Genomic DNA, 17,326 nt, shown 5'->3' on the forward strand with positions numbered 1-17,326 from the left:
GAGCTATTTTCCTCCAAAGTTCATAGAGAAACAAAATTTCTGTATCCCTTAAATAAGATAATCACTTACTTACAAAGTTGACATTCAAGGAACTGTCATCCAGGACGCATATGAACACTCCCTTGAAACTGGGGCATAAAGTCTTTTCACCCTGTGACTCTAGAAGCATTTTCTTCTGCCCAAACCATCTCTTGGCCAGAAGTGAGACAAGGCAGGAGCCTACAAAAGTAAGACATCCTACATTGTATCTCTACTGTATCAGTGGGATTGGAACAGAATGGATCTGGAATTCCTACTGTTTTAGAGAATTTTCCTTTAATGAAAGGAACAAAGCAGCCCCTGCTATTAAAGAGAGTCATACACACAAACACAAGCAGCCCTAGCCTAACCCAGTGCTCATGACAGCTCATGCTTACACAAGCAGAGTGAACTCCCGCAAAGGAATCTCAAAAAACTGTGTCTATTTTACCCAGAAGCACAAAAGCTGGCCTCATCTTGATATCAGTAAGAAAAAGGTCTCCACTGTCAAAGATCCTTTAAAATTATACCTTACCCACATTCAGATGTCATTTGTTAAACAGATAGACAGCAGGAGATAAGAGTCCCCTTCTATGTGTCCACATTTCTTTCAGTGGTAGGTGTTGGTTTGCCTGGCTTTTAATTACAAGAAACTTACACCTTTGGAGTTCTCACTTGCCCCATAACAAATCATCAGTCAAATAACTAGAATCCAAAACAATGCTAATTCAGTAGTTTAAAATGCTTGCCTTAGCATCCTAGCATCTATTTATCAGAAAAAATTATATATATATATATATATACATATATATGTATATGGTTAGACGTGCTCATATGTAATAGATCCTTTTCACTTCCTTTACTTTGTTTTGAAGACCTCTTAAACTCACATGTAATTTATTTGCCTGTTAAACACTACAAAGTGATGTTTGCAAAATAAAGTCAAAGATATAAAAATTGCTTTACACTTAATACATTTAAAACACAATAAAGAAATGAGTTGGAATTAACTGCAGTGCTTTTAAGCAAATTTTCATAACTGAAGCCACGTGTGTCTACTTTCAGCTAAACCCAACCAGTAACCATTTTAAATGGCTAACTTATTTCTATTTTCTATGCAAAATCCATCCTATATTTTCATATCCTGAATTTTATTTTGTTAAGTTATACCTTGTGGTTAGTTCTCTAGTTTGATTTATTTAATATTAAGATCATTTAACATTTGATAACCTAACTAAATCTACGTCCTACAACAGTATCATGATTCTGCCGAGTTGAACACATGCTTTCATGATCACCTTTTCTATTACCTTATGAACTACATATTCTAGTTAAATAATTAATAATTACAGATGGATAAATAATTCTAGTTTTTAAATAAAGGTTAGACAGTTTGAAAAAAAAATGTTGTATTTACATCCTTCCCTCTCAGCCATAAACAATTTGTTTTTCTTTTCAGTTTTGACACTTCAGGAAGTATATTGACCATCCTTCCAAATTCATCCAGCAGCAAACCCTCACAGCCCTCTACCAACCTGTCCTCAGCACTGGCCTTATGTGACATTCTCAGAAGGTATTGGCACATACAATATAACTCTTAGACTTCCCCTATTTCTTCCTCCAAGTTAGAATTAGTCTTCCTTACTGTAAAGCAAGTAAGTCTCTTATTTAGTAAGTCTTTCATTTTTAGTTGTGTGTTTTAATAGTTTGAAATCTGCTCTATTTTCATAATATTTCAGGAAAGCATGTAGAGAGAGGACCTTATCCTACCCTGTGCTACTGATATCATACAGAACACCAAGAATTTCTCTGTTATCTCAGCATCGCTCTGTGTTACAGAATCTTTGTGGGCTCTGGTTCTATTTTGATTTAGCATCTTTTCTTATCTGTTTAAGAACTACTTTTTAAGCAATGATTTTACCTGAACATTTTTCCATGACTGAAAATAGGATTCCCCAAGATAAGCATAATTATAATTTGATAATTTTAAAACTATAGTCAGTTTAATTTTAGAATTAAATTTTCTCAGTCTTACAAATTTATTCTGCAGATTTCTATTGGTGCTGCTGACCCCAAGCATCTTGTATTACATAGTGATTTATGAGGTTTAACTGGCATTCTAAAATTTCAGTCTACTGGGTTAAACAAGTTATTCTCTTCAGTAAATGAAATCTTTTCTTTTTTCCACACTCTTTGTCCCTCTAATATAGTCTTAAAGGTTTTTTCCTAAGACTCTAAGATTTAAAAAAGAAATTCCCAAACAACTGAAATCCAGAATATACTAGAAAAATCATAAACCAGGAATGCTACAGTAGCACTGGGGTCATTCTGATTACACTTGCTTCCATCTCTAGATTGGAGGGCGATTATCTGAACCGTAAACCATGTGCCTTTAGGGAAGAAGGAAACAAATTCACTGAATATGTTTATGTTACTTTAAGAGTTAAAAGATTACCTTTTTTTTTCTACATATTAAACAAGTAAGCTTTCTAAATCTCAGTAGGAGGCATATGAATATTGTAAGTGAACAGAAAAAGTCATGAGTATTCCAAATGTGCTGCCAGTAAAAGTTAGTTGCAGATTTATCTATGAAGAAAGACTTATTTTCAAATCTTCACAGATAGTGATATGAAGTCCCTTTTCTTACAGATGCCTCTGAATTGGGCTGGAGAGCTTTAGGCTATGAGGCCCCTGGATCATTCCATGTCTTCATCCCTCAGAAGGTCATGGTTGAATTTCACTAGATAAGATGTCGCAAGTGTTTCTCCTTTTTCTACTCCCACTCTTTCAGACCAACCCTGATATTTCCAAGGATTTTGGCTAAGAGTCCCCACCTGCTGCTGGTTTCATGGTGAAGTTAGACTCCAGATATAACAGTTTGCCAGTGATGCAGTCTTTCTGGACCAGTTAGTTTCTAAAAGAAAACATCAAATTGGTCCTATTTGTCAACTTCAGAAATTTGAAGGATGTGCAATTTATATTCTGAGTTCACAGAAGCTCATTTACTAGAAACCTGTTCTATGATGCCATTCACAAAATAATTCATGCAATCTGATTCCTTGGACTTACAGAGAAGTTTAAATGTCATTCCAAATAAATCTAGACTCTTAGAATTTGAAGTCAGGGATGATATTTCATTTATTGGGCTATTCCCCCCCCCCATACACCTCAGCAGACTTTAAATAAATATCAATTGAATAAATCTAAGTTTGCATGGATGGATTTATTTTTTCAAAATAGGTGGAAACATAAATTTCCTTGAACAACCTTTTTCCCTAAACTCTCTCTGCTTTACCAATGGAGAATTTTAGTCTGATGGAATATTTTTAGGATGTCGAATATAATTTTGGCCCAATACTTTAGTATAAAGAAGTAATTTTTTAGAACTAAATATCTTGGAGAATAATTTTGTAGACAAGAGAGAGACACATCTAGCTTTCCTTATTTCCTAGAAGTTCAGTTCTTTCGTTTGTTCCCATGACTCAACTCCATAGGTGTTCTTTTAAAATCAAACCTAATAGAGAGATGGTTCTTCAGCTAGGATGCAGTATGTGAAGAGAGAATCATTACATAAATTATTAAAAAACTAATGCATTTGATGATAAAATAGTTGCATGAGATTTTTCATGTTTATTTACAACTTTAAAGGCTGACCTATTTATATATTTTGAATGTTTGTGGTTTTCTTTTAATTATACCAATTTATGTGCAAAGAGTTACCTTCTACTGGATATAAATACTCTCATTCTAGAAATCCCACAGAATTCAAGCCTGCCCATAACTTGCATTCCTTTACACAGAGAATACAAACTGAACAGACTTCCTTATGTAGCAAATGTCCTAACCATATGTAGATAAATGTGCTGGCTCTCTCACCATAATCCCTGGTTACTGTTCCAAAGTCCGAATTGGCTTAGTTTGGCATTTCCATAGTCTGTCTTTATTTTACATCCTTTTAAAAAAATGTACTTAAATTAGTTAATATGCTGGTTGCTTCCATATTGCTTCATTCAAAATCCAAAATGGAGTTCAGAAAAAGAACAAATAAAATTAGAGCTTAAGTGCAAACTACATTTCTGAGTACCTGCCAGGTGGACATACCCAATCCAGTATGTTTCTTCCACTGTATGGATCCCCCCATGGGACCACCCCTGAAAGTGTCAGTAGTTTTCTTAAACCACACAGAACTGTTTCTTAGCTTCCCTACTATTAAAATGATCAACTGCTCATCAAAGACTGTCATTTTAGGAGAAGAAGAAAATGTTGAAGAATGTAAATGACAGGGGAGGATAAATTCAATAGTTTGAGACATGAAATGTGGATTTTTATGCTAATATCTTGGCTTTCTCTTCTAATTTTAAAGATTGCATAATTTAGAATAATGACTTTTAGATCACATTTTTTTTTTGTTACAATTCTGTCAAACTTTTATGTAAGTATCTTTGCAACTAGAAACAATAGCCAAATGAGGGGGAATAGCTAATATGAGAAACAGGCCAAAGCGAACCCAAATGAAAAAGCAAATATGCCTTCCAAACATAATTACTAATTATAATTACGATGGAGATTTAAAAATTATAAAAGCTGGGTTGGCCATTCTTACTTGCCAAGATAGAAAGAAATTGGTTTCTCAATCTCAGTTACTAGGGAATGTTTCCAAATGCTTATCCTTTTGTTCTAATGGTAGCTTTCGCATTATTTCCAGTGATCTTGACTACGCACATATCAATTACTGCAGATGGGAACTGATCCTGGGGTTTCAATCATGGGGGGGAGAGAGAGAGAGAGAGAGAGAGAGAGAGAGAGAGAGAGAGAGAGAGAGAAAGAGAGAAAAGAAAAAGGAAGGAAGTTGAAGGTAGAATCGCCTTATTTTTTCTGGTCCTTTTCTAGCTCTCACAGGCATTCTGCTGACCAACTCATGTGCAGAAATGAAGAAACAGTGTGGTTCCTCCTATCTTTCTCTTTCAGTCCTTCCTTCTATTTTTCAAGTTAGGTAAGCACATAACTATCATTGCATCTCTATGTCTTCCATTGGGAAGTGTCAAAACTACTGGCCTTGGGAGTAGAAGGAAGACCACCAGAGAAAGAGGGGGTGGGGTGGGAAAATGGAGTGGGTGTGTGTATCCACCTAAAACCCTTGCTGAGCTCACACCACAGTATTCCGGTGTCTGTAGGGCGGAGGGGGCAGCACAGTGCCTGGCTTCAGCGAGAACTCAGAGAGGTATTCAGGATTCTCTGCCACAATGGGCCGGATCCGTCCATTCTGTTTATAAAAATATTTTGTGCTGTACTCCTGTAGGTAGTCTGGGTGCTGAAGGGTGCTCCGGGGTGGCAGGCTGTGGTTCCAGTAGTCAGGGTTGTCAAATGCTTTCTTGGCCTTCTCCGGAACAGACAGAATGCTGTTCTTCAGGTACTCGGCATTCCCCAAGGCGTTGGCGAAGGTGTTGAGGTACAGCGGCTCCTTCACATATTCATCCTCCGCCTTGGGCGGACCACTGGTCGCATTGTGATACTCGGGATTATCCAAAGCTTGAAGATCTCCATTTTTTCTCCGTGACACAAAAGGGTTTTCTTCCACAGGATTCAGGTATTCTGGAAGAATATAAAAATACCATCAACATCTACTGTCAGAAAATTGTTAATCAGACTAAGGTTAAATGCAACGGTTAGCTTTTTTATTTAGAACAAGAGAGCCACAGATTTTGTTTTATGAATTCTCAGAGAATTATTTGTACCTTGTGACATGCATGTGAGGAAAGGAGAGGGCCAAAGCAAAACAAGAAAAAGATTCTTGACGAAACAAGACACCGACACTGCCAAGGTTAGAATTCTTATCCTGTATAATGTTTTTCCCTTCTAAATGCTTCTGTCTGATGTCATACATTTGTTATGTAAATGCTTCTGTTTACATGGGCTACCTAGCAGGGTTAAATACCCTTTGCAGGGCTGGAGAGTTGGAGCAGTGATGACAACCACTTGCTGTTCTTGCACTGGACTGAAGTTTGGTTCCCAGCACCTACATCAGGTGGTTCACAACCATTTGGAACTCAGCTCTAGGGACTCCTATACCCTTTCTGGCCTCCATGGACACTGGTTTACGTGTGATATAACACAGACAGACACACATAAAGAAAAAATAAAATAAAATCTTTAAAAATATACCTTTTGCATAGAAATCTTCACCAAGCTCTACATTTTCATTGCCATGGGACCTATGTACATTGAACTGTTTAATTACATTGTTATTTACAGGATATACTCAGGGATCTATCAGTTGTGTTTTATAAAAAGTGAACTCAAGGTAGGTGTGGTGGTACATGCCTTTAATTCCACAGGCAGAGGGAGGCTGATCTCTGTGAGACTGAGGCCAGCCTGGTCTACATAGTGACTCCCAGGTTGCGTGGGAGTAGGGAGACCCTGTCCAAAAAGAAAAAGTGAAGCCAAGCATATAAGAAGGAACATAATTGACCTATAGTCTTAAACTACAGCTCACTTTTCATGCATAAACATGATGATTATTTTTTAATTAAATTTTTAAATTTTATTTTTGTCTTATGTGCATGACTGTTTTGCCTGTATGTATGTAAGTATACCCTTGTTGTGCAGTACCCACGGAAGTCAAATGAGAATATTGGATCCCCCAGAACTGGAGTTACAGATGGTTGTTAGCCACCATGTGGGTAATGAGAATTGAACCTGGGCCCTCTATAAGAGCATCCAGTGCTCTTAACTGCTGAGACACCTCTCCAGCCCATGATGATCATTTTTTAAATAACAATTATTTGTCTCTCTTTTGGGAGACTGTTGGCACAGAAGCAAAGAGGGTTTTTGTCTATTTTTCAAAACTGAAACTATTTGATGTGGTGTTTTAACCTTTCTGTGATTAACTTTTATGAAGCCATTGCTGGGTTTAGTGAAATCACAAGCTATTTTCAAGACTTTATCATATATGTATGTACATACAAAGTCAAAATTTGTTTCTGAAGAGTTCTATACAAAAACATCAATTTTCTCTAATAAACTAGGTTATATATATTTGTGGTACTGGGGGCTGAATCCAAGTTCTCATGGATGCTAAGAAACCACTTTACAAGTGAGTCACATCCCTACCCTTAAACAGGTTATTTAAATGGCATGTTTTAAATAAATCAAATCTTTTATTAAGGGCATCAGAAGCTTTAGTCATTTGCCAGCTAGACTCATCTTTACAATCTCTGTGTTCAACACACCAGTGGTTCTGATCTTTTGACACCCTACCTCATCTAAATATTCCAGGAAAGGTGGGTTTAGTTTAGTGCTTATCAAGCTTCACTGTGCATACAGATCACTTGAGGATTTTGCTAAAATCCAATTTCTTGTTCAGGTGGAGCCTGGGATTCTGATTTTTAAAAAGTGTCTAGGTAATGTGGATGCCACCCATTCAGGAACTATACTGTAGTAATGGTAAAACTAGGCCTTTTCTATTATAGATCACAAATGTCACACAATTCAGCTGTCTATAAACTTTCATTCTGCATTTCTTATTTTGATGGAGGTGATCATTTGGGACAATCACTCCTAAACAGTCTGTTTGTACCTTGTTTGGGTTTGTCTCGCATAGGAGTCATGTAGCCTTCTTCATCCAGCTCTCCTCGTGGGCTTCGTTCTGGGGCAAATACTGTGGGGTCAGCGCTGTACCTTTGGGTGCTACTGTCCTCTGGGACATGGGGTGCAGCTGGCTTGCGGAGGGTACCATTACAGCAGGAGTCATCGAAAATCTCTGCTGTTGCACCCTGGGCAACTGCAGCTTCTGGGATGGTGCTGGTCGTGGCTCTGTAGGGCACAGACATTCCTTGTTCGGTAGCAAAGCCCCCATCTCGATATACAAACTGATTCTGTTAATAGCACAAACACATTTGGAGAAATGCTGTTAGGAAAAATTGTAAAAGAAAAATGAATGCGACTAACCAAAAATATACCAAATCTTGTCTTTCAAATTATGAAATTTACTGATTTTTATTTTTCAGGGATTAATGAATTTCAGTTAAACACTAGAAATACTCAAAATTCTAATTTTTCTTTTTTTCTGTGTGTATACATATTCATGTGTATGTATGTATGCATGTAGGTGCATATGCATAGAAGCCAGAGGTCAAACATTAGGCATCTTCCTTGGTAGTTTTCCATCTTATTTTTAAGACATTTAAGAGATTTTCACTGAACCTGGAGCTCACTGGTTTCCTAGATGACCAGCAAGCCCTAGGATCCTCCTGTGCCCTCCTCCCTAACACTAGAATTACAGTGTCCAGTTTTTTACATGGCTGTCGGGGTCTCTCAGGCATATGAAGCAAGTGCTTTACTGACTGTTCAATCTCCCCCGCCCTCACCCTGATTTTTCTTAAAATGCAAAAATCATGGAAAATAATTTTGAAACAAAGTTACAAATAGACTAAAGTTATCATCTAACAGGTTTCTCCGTGTTCTTTTTTCACAACTGCCTATCTTTGATGTAAAACTCAAGGTAAATTTTCATGACAGATGATATGAAGAGCACAGTACCGTAAAGCAGTGTGAACGGTGATATTAATACCTCCTGTTCTGTGGTTACTATGACTAGGTGTCTAGATCCTAACCAGATGATAGGCACTGAGATTCCAACTTCTCAACGCGTGACCTACAGTCGTGTGCATGAAGATAACCTCTTCACCCAGAAGCTTAACTCATGAGTTGGGAAAAATCCTTCAGATAAAAATTGAAAGCTACTGCTGATGTATGATGTCTCAGCTTCAGATTATCAGCTGAGACATAGAAATATACAAAAGCAGCTATGATCTATAGCAAATTCTTGACTCACTGTTGGCAAAGGCAAAAATGAGGAAATTATGGGGAGACGAGAGAAGAAACATGGTGAGTGAAGACCAAAATTCCTAAAAGATGAAGGTCGATCATGAAATACTTACTCCCGACATGGGGGTGTAGGCAGGAGGAGGGCTGTGTCCAATTTCACTCTAATAGGAAAGAAAAATGGAATGATGGATATAGTAAGAGGCAACATGGATGAAAAATTTTAAAAAAAGAGAAAGAAAAGATACATGAGTTTCATGAGCCAAAGGGGTAAAAGAGCACAACAGTGAATTTTCCTAAACAGTAAAATTTTATAAGCAAGAAGTTTGAGCACTTCATTCCAGAGAAAGAAAATCAGTTGAAAAAGTAAAGCCATTTAATGGATTAAATAATTAAGGTGGCCATAAGTATTCTTATTCTTCATATTAACCCTAAAAGATAGGAAAAGCCATAAACAATTAACTGTATTTTCAAATGAGGGACAGTTTTTCTTTTCTTGTTTTTTTTTTTTTTTTTTTAACGATATAGATGAGTGGTCTCCCTGTAGCCCGATATAGATGAGTCTTTCTTTTTTAGGATTTATTTAATTATAGTTTATGTGTATGAGTGAGTGTCTTGCCTGCATGTATGTAAGTGCACATTGTACATGCAGTGCCCATGGGGGCCATAAGAGGGCATTAGATGTCCTGGAACTGGAATTATAAACAATTGTGTGCTGCCATGCAGGTACTGGGAACCAAACTCTAGTCCTCTAGAAGAGCAGTAAATGCTCTTAACTACTGAGCCATCTCTCCAGCCCCAAGTTTTTTTCATATATCAAATGACCTATTTGATGACTTTCTGTCATTTTGAATCATTACAAGGCATTAGTTTTTCCATTAGAAGAAAAAAAAATGTGCAGAAGGGATAGAAGTGGATTTCAATTTGTCTGAAATACTTTTTTTTATTACACTAAATTTATTTTCACTACCTCAGCAAAGGCAAAGTCTCCCTGTAAAAGGCACATGCTATTTTATCTCCCATCTCACTGTTTTTAAAAAAGACACAGAAGAAAATTTGAAAAATCAATTCTTTTCCAGGAAATATGCTTCATATTCCTTTCATGTAGTTTTGAGTCATTGTAAACTATGTTTCAGGGTTTTTTTTTTAATGTACTTTTATAGCTTAGTATTCTATCCTTTGGACTATGTGAAAATGATTATGAAATATGATAAATTATTAAGAATAATGTTCCTTAGGATGAGGAAAAGAGGTTGTTTGAATACCAAGTCTGTTTCTTAGTATGAAAACAGACCCGTGCATATTCACTCACTATTAAGCACTCTTCCTGAGAATGTGCTAGCTCCATCAGAACTTCTAGGCACTGGGATAACGCATAATATGGACAGGAGCTGACATGTAATATTGGCATTCCCTACCTTCTTATCTTAAATGAATAGAGATAACTAAAAAAACAAAAAACAAAAACAAAAAACTTCAAGACACCTACATCATTTAGACAAAACAGGTAAACACTGTCTCACATCAAAGTTCATAGAACTTCAGATTCATGAAGCAAGCTGGGAAAAACATTAATTGCAGGGGAAATAGTTAACGTAAATCTATAACAGTAATTTCACTTAGTAAACTTGGTCTGCGAGACTAATCAAAGATGACATCCTGAACCTCTAGAATGAATTTTTAACATAGTTCATCCTACAGCTGTGATAGCATGTAAAGTAATTGATTATTTCCTTCTCTAATTCCAAATAGGAGTGAATGAGATCATGTGGTATTTGTCTTTCTGTGACTGGGTTATCTCGCTTAACATAACAAACTCTAGTTCCACTCAAAGTTTTTCAAATGACAAGATCTCATCCCTTTTTGTGGCCAAATAATATTTTATTGTGTGTATCTTCATGTTTTCTTGTTCAATTTATCATCTGATTGACATTTGTGTTCTTCTACAGATATATTTAATACATATAATGCATGGAAGTTGTATTGCACCATACACAGATCATTTTGTCCTGTTAGAATTTTTGGACTCGAACTCTAATCACAAGGGCTCCGAAGTGTCTCAGAAACCCTAGTTTCATCCTGGTCTCTACTTTATTCTTAGGAATAACAAAATATGCTCTACACTATTATATAAATGCAGGGTACATACAGCATTTCAGTATCTGCATTAGCTAAATCGAATTCTTAAAGCCAATCATGTCAGTTACTTATCAGAGAGACATTTTAGAACATTTATCTGTTTTCAGTCATCATAAATATATGCACATTTCACAGTGCTTTATAAAGACAGAACATCAAGCATATTTTATCATAATATTTGAAAAAGAAATGTTTTTATATAGTTCAGCGATTTGTAAAATTGAGGAACTATACAAATGACAAATAACTGCCTGGAGGAATGTCATTATACTGGGAGCCCCAGCCTCATCTTATCATCAAGCCCTGATTAATTAGCAAGTATTTAACAAATGTGTTTTAAATCTTAATGATAAAAAACATTGGTCACTCTTGTAGCTGTTAGAAATACCATGGCATACTAGAAGAGATGTGGCCATTAGTCTTCAGGGATTTACACTGAGCCATCTGATATTGCCTGAGATTATAAAAGTAGAAACAAAAGCTAAAAGTGAGATGAGATGGGGTGAATTTATTTCAAGTTTAGAATTATATATCTGCAGGCAAGCTATTCAAGAATACAAATAATTACCTTTGTTATTTTGGCCTTTTATTTTACAAAAATGTCTACTAGGAAATACTTAATTTGAATCACAGCTAAAGCTAGCATTGTTTGTACATTTTGCATTTTTTCAAACTTGAGGGATGAGTGATCAAAAAACCAACTCACAAGCCATTCTCTTTTTTTCTGCCTTCCTTCCTTCCTTCCTTCCTTCCTTCCTTCCTTCCTTCTCTCACTCCCTCCCTCCCGCTTCCCTTCCTTCCTTCCTTCTTCCTTCTGCCCTCCTTCTCTCCCTCCCTTCCTTCCTTCCTCTTTCTTTTTTCAAGACATGGTCTCCCAGGAACCCCAGCTTGCCTGGAACTCACTATGTAGACCAGGCTGGCCTTGATCTAACAGGCATCTGTCTGCCTCTGCTTCATGAGTGCTGGGATTAAAAGAATGCACCAACCACCATGCCTGGCTTCACAAGCTATTCTTGACAAAATTATCTGTTTTCAGTATCTGGGCTCTAGCTTTCAGTTGTAATGGTGATGGACTGTAAATAGCTGCACCTCTTGCAGTTAGTCTATCCTGAGATGAGAAGTGAGGCTCTGCCCTATTAGAATGCATCTGCCGTCTCTGCTCTGACAAGTTTTTCAGTCAGCAACCTGCCAGCTCCATTTCTGGACACACTGCCAAATACCATCAAATATCATCACGGTAATGGAGTGTCTTCATGCCCCCCACTCCCCCGTTTCCAGTATTAAAATGGAAAAAATGCTGCACAAAACCCCTCAGCAGCCATTGTTTTTAGGGTTACTGGCTGCTTTCTATGTTTCAGCTTCCATTTTTCTTTCATGTTCCTTTTTTCTGGTTTCCATAATAAAAAGCACCTCATTCATTCCCCTTGGAAGGGCAATGCTGCTCCCCGGGAAGGGAACATCTGTGAGGCCAATTAGCTGGGCTGGAAATGTGATATAATTGTTGTTTAAATATATTTAAATTACATGTTAATCACTATGTCATAATTTATGGGCTTTGAAAATAACTTTTTGTGCTTCAGAGCCAAGCCAGATTTTACTTGTTTTGGCTGTTTTTAGTTTGAAACAAGCTCTTCTCATTCCTTAATACCCCACACTTGAGGAGCTGAACTTTTAATATTGGAAAGAATGACAGCTGCAAGTAAATTGGTTGAGTGAAAATTAAGATCCTCACCAGAGCCAGAATGAGCTGGAGTGACCTTAAAGTTCTGAAGAGAACAAAGCAGGGCTCTCAGTTAAAGGCTTTGTTTTTGCATTGTGCCACTTTCTGCTGTCCATCAAAGTCCAGCTTGTGGGTCTTTAGGAAGCAGCTCCAGGTGCACTCATTCAATTAACTGGTGAGGGGACTTACTGTCAGCAGGACAGAGATAGAAAGAGATAGGTTAGGAACTGGCAGGTGATGTGGTGTGTGTTCATGGTGGGACCATTTGTAAGTGTGATGGATAGAGGAGAGTTTAATGTTGTGACCCTATCACTGGGACACTCTATGATTAACTTGAACTCAAATGCCAGAGGTTACAGAAAAGATAAGTCTCAACAAATATATAAAATGTAGTGCTAAATGCACTTTTAAATACATCATACCTTAAAATTTACTATATAGTTGAATGGTATGTATTTGAACCATTGCAACATTACATGCACAGTGTTTCTTATGTCTATATTATTAAATATTGGCCCTGAGGAATTTTATATGGATAGTCAGATTGTGCTCAGTGATTTAAAAAGAACATCAACCCAATGTATTTTCTTTGAAAACAAAAAGAACACGTCTAAATGCCTACTATCTATGTAAATTAAATGTGTGCTTAATGACAATTTACTTTTTATCTTCAAATAATTATAACATTCAATAGCAACTGTAACAAAATATAAGAATTTCTAGAGCTAAGAAAGACTATAAATCCTTTCAACTAAATTAGAATGTAATTTCTCATACACAGCTATAACTATCTCACAAGTTCACATACCATAGTCTTGAGAATCTTCATTTTACATAGGGCAAACTGAAGAAAACAAATGCAAAATATGTGCAGATGGAAGAAGTCTATTGAGATATTAGCCACTGACCTCACTCCATCTAAGTATCATCTTTCTATCATCCATCTACCTATCTATCACCTCTTTATCTACAATCCATATATCGTCTCTATATTTATCAAGTTATCTATGATTATATAATATCTACTTATTATCTATCACCTATGATATATCATCTATCATATCTTCTGTCTACTGTTTGTCACCTATGATCTATATATCCTCTATCTTCTATCATCTACCTATGAACTATCATCTATGACTATATATCTTTTATTTACCATCTATCTTCCACCTATGATCTAGAGACCATCTATCCATCATCCACATGTATGCCTATTTATGCACACATATTGTATCTTTCATCTATGTGTTCTCACCTGTCTGTCTCATATAAATGAATGGGACTCTTCTTTTTCAGCAAGCGATTTGTTCTGTTCATACACGTATAAAATAACTATCATATGAGCCATTTAAAGGACTATTGACTTGTGCTCTTGTACTTTAATCACTTTTCACTCACTAATCCTAGAACTTTTAATCTTTCTGATGTGTGTCATTTATTCAGTTGCTGAAAGGAATTTTAATAAAAAGGGAAGCTGTGAATGATATCAGTAAATATGAATGAGAGTCAATACGGAATTCACACATAGTAGAGAATGGTGTCTTTTATTCACATGAAGGACTCTGATTTTCTTAACTCAGTCCTTGAGGTCTACTTAATCACAATGCCTATTCTCTTTCATAGATAAGTATAGGACTACTTTAAGGAAAGTGTGACTAGAAAAGAAACTAACATATATATCATGTGGCATGGCATCTTTTGTTTTATTTATTCTCACAGTTTTGCATATAAATATTATTATTAAAATTTTAAATTCTCATTTTACATATGGGAAAGATAAGTATCAGGAATTTAAAAGATCTGTTTATGTTCACATAGCCTTTGCAGTTGACCCTGAAGTCTATTATTCAATTCCCTCTCATGTCTAACATTCATTTTGCTGTTAGCATGTCTTTTCTTCCTCATTTCTCTCCATCCCTCTCTTCCTTTCTTTTTCTTTTTTCTTTTTTTAGAAGCAGGTTGTAATAATGGAATATTTTCCCAATTTTCCTAATAGCTGCTAGTTTGTGCTAAGAGAAACTCTGAGGGTTTTCTTAAGACAACACAATAGGTCTTGCCATTTGGAAAGTCTATACCAATTCTTTCCTAATTTTCAAAATACATGCTCAAGAATATCTACTTTTGTAGGAATACCTTTGTTTCTGAGCAGAAATGAAATAGATGCAGGGCATTAGAGCTCCAGGTGTTTTCCATCCTGGGTTTTTCTTTATTGTGGTTGTTTTATACCACTTCCCTTTTGGAATACAAATGCTCATTGTATTCATTAGCATGAGAGCTAATGGACAGGATTAAACAAGATTCATTGAAACAATACCTAGCAACCCAGGACACCCACCATTATCGGTAACATGCTGAGCATTCCTAAACCACCTTCGCTCACCTGCATTGAAAACATGGAAAAAAAGACTACTTAGCACCCTAAAAACAAGAAAACTCAATAAATCTGTCAAAAGCATTTCTCTGAAGAAAGACAACTTGACAGACTGCTAGAAATACACAGAACTATGACAGAGCTGGTTATTTAAAGATAGCAAACACCTCACTGCTACTCAACATTCAGCCAGTGTGCTCTGAGATAGCCTTAAGAAAATACTATCTGAGCTCATAAGCTAATATAATCATTAAAAGGAAGTCTTAGACCATCTGGACACAGAAAACTTTTAGAACCATTACTGGTTAAATGATGATGGAAAACACCCACCATACAGGCTTATTAACCCATAAGATCAGTTTTAAAAATAGATATTATTGAGGTTTTTCTTCATCATGACATTTATAAACCCAACTCCCAATTACTCCAGTAGTCTAAGGATGTTCTCATCTAGTCAGATAAAAAGTTTACCAGGGAAGTAGAGAGGTAAAGGCTAATACAGTATAATTAATGTAATTAATTGGTAATGTGCTTCTCAAATTTATCAGGTATTTCATAAGGAAGAAAAATAAAGAATTTTCATTCTGCGCTTATATGTTGGAAATATGTGACTTGTTTTTGACAGGAACTCACAGTTAAGAGAATTTGGACTTTTAAGGTGTTGGAGTTTTTATGGACACTGGAGACTTTCAAAGTTGAATTATATTTTACATTATGAAGTCAACATGAGACATGTGGACAGGAGGTGGAAGGTTATGATATTAAAGTGATATTTTTTAATGTCAAGTTGACAAGGAATAGAGTTGTTTTGGTTAAGGGTTTTTTAAAGATTTATTTTATTTTGAAATTGATATGTTTATATGTATGTCTGTGTCAGCAGGAGTCAATGGAGGCCAGAAGGGGGCATCAGATCCCTTGGGGACAAAGTTTTAGGCTACTGTGAACCTTGATGTGGGAATCAAACTTCAGTCCTCTGTAAGGACAGCAAGTGCTCTTAAACGCTGAGCTATTTCTCCAATCATGAAATATGTTTCATTTTCTATTTTCTGTTTGTTTTGTTTTTTTGAGACAGGGTCATCCTGGAGATTTAGCTGGCTGAAAACTCACTATGTAGATCACACTGGCTTTGATCTCAGAGAGATTTGCCTGCCTCTGCCTCCTGAGTGCTAGGATTAAAAATGTGTGCCACCAGGCCCAGTTGGACGGTTAGTTTCATTTGTCACTTGACACATCTTAGAATAACCCAGGAAGAGAGCTTGATTACCTTGATTTTTCAAATGAATCCTAAAGTTTTCACTGTTTATCTGATTTTTATACCACTAGAATGAAAGTATTTCAGGAATCATTCCTTTTTTTTAATATAGATTTTTATTGAATTTTTGTGTATTTCATACAAAACATCTTTATATTCGGGCCCTGTTCACACCCTTCCATAGCTCCCCCTGCCAGATTTCCTGCATTCCATCATATATGTTAAGGCCTATCGAGTCAAGTTTCTGCCCCCAGATGTCCCTCAGTGCAAGTTCATCCACTGGGGCATAGTCAGCCTATCTAGAGTGTCTTCCTTAAAGAAGATCAATTCTCCCTCACGCAGCTGAATTCTCAGTACATGAGCAATACATTGTACAATCCCACAGACTTTAAACAAATGACTGCATAAGTCTTTCTAGCTTTGGGATTATACACTTGAATATTTTTCACTAAATCATGTAGCATTTAACACATTCTGTAATCATGTAGACCTGCAGTTATTTAACTCTGAGAAGAGGAAAAGAAAAGGGGAAAAATCGCTTTCATCTTTCACATTATAGGTATATAAAAATCAATATTCTTTCTTAAACACACAGTGTTCGTTGTTTAATATTATTAATGTGATTATTATTATTTTATTATATAATTGTGAAATTGTCTCTATGAAGTCTTTTTCAAGCATTATCTGTTACTTTACTGTCTTTCTGTCTCAGTGGATTACCACATAGATCACTTATCTGTGTGCAATTTGTGATCATGTATTCCTGGGAAGCAGGAATAATTTTTTAGGGTAATTAGGAAAAATGCAATTTTGAAAAAACATTTATAAATCTAAATTTTCATTTTATATAGGTATTGATGTTTTAAGTTATTAATTTTTCAAGGCTACCGAACCAGTGAATGACAGCACTAGAAATAAGATTCCCCAATTCTCATCTGTTAGCTACTGTACACTATACTACCACTTACTGAGAAGGCAGTTAGTAAATAATTTAAAAATC

At 36.1% G+C, this 17,326-nt stretch overlaps 1 protein-coding gene across 4 annotated transcripts in view; it reads right to left on the reverse strand.

The window, feature by feature from the left end:
• Positions 1 to 860: 860 nt before the first annotated feature.
• Positions 861 to 17,326, reverse strand: part of Erbb4 (erb-b2 receptor tyrosine kinase 4) — a 1,194,626-nt gene continuing 1,178,160 nt past the window's right edge. For 2 of the 4 annotated variants that reach the window (XM_029569919.1, XM_029569920.1), the window contains exons 26-27: positions 7,595 to 7,892; positions 4,853 to 5,610 (exon numbers count right to left, since the gene is read on the reverse strand). In XM_029569919.1, the coding sequence (XP_029425779.1) occupies positions 5,165 to 5,610; positions 7,595 to 7,892 (744 nt within the window). In that variant the 3' untranslated portion in view covers positions 4,853 to 5,164. Of the gene's footprint in view, positions 5,611 to 7,594; positions 7,893 to 8,957; positions 9,006 to 17,326 lie in introns of all 4 variants that reach the window. The other 2 variants (XM_029569917.1, XM_029569918.1) reach the window with 2 other exon arrangements.

This window comes from Nannospalax galili, unplaced genomic scaffold (genome assembly GCF_000622305.1).
Source record: "Nannospalax galili isolate Female #2095 unplaced genomic scaffold, S.galili_v1.0 scaffold281, whole genome shotgun sequence".
In the NCBI taxonomy this organism is placed as follows: Eukaryota; Metazoa; Chordata; class Mammalia; order Rodentia; family Spalacidae; genus Nannospalax; species Nannospalax galili.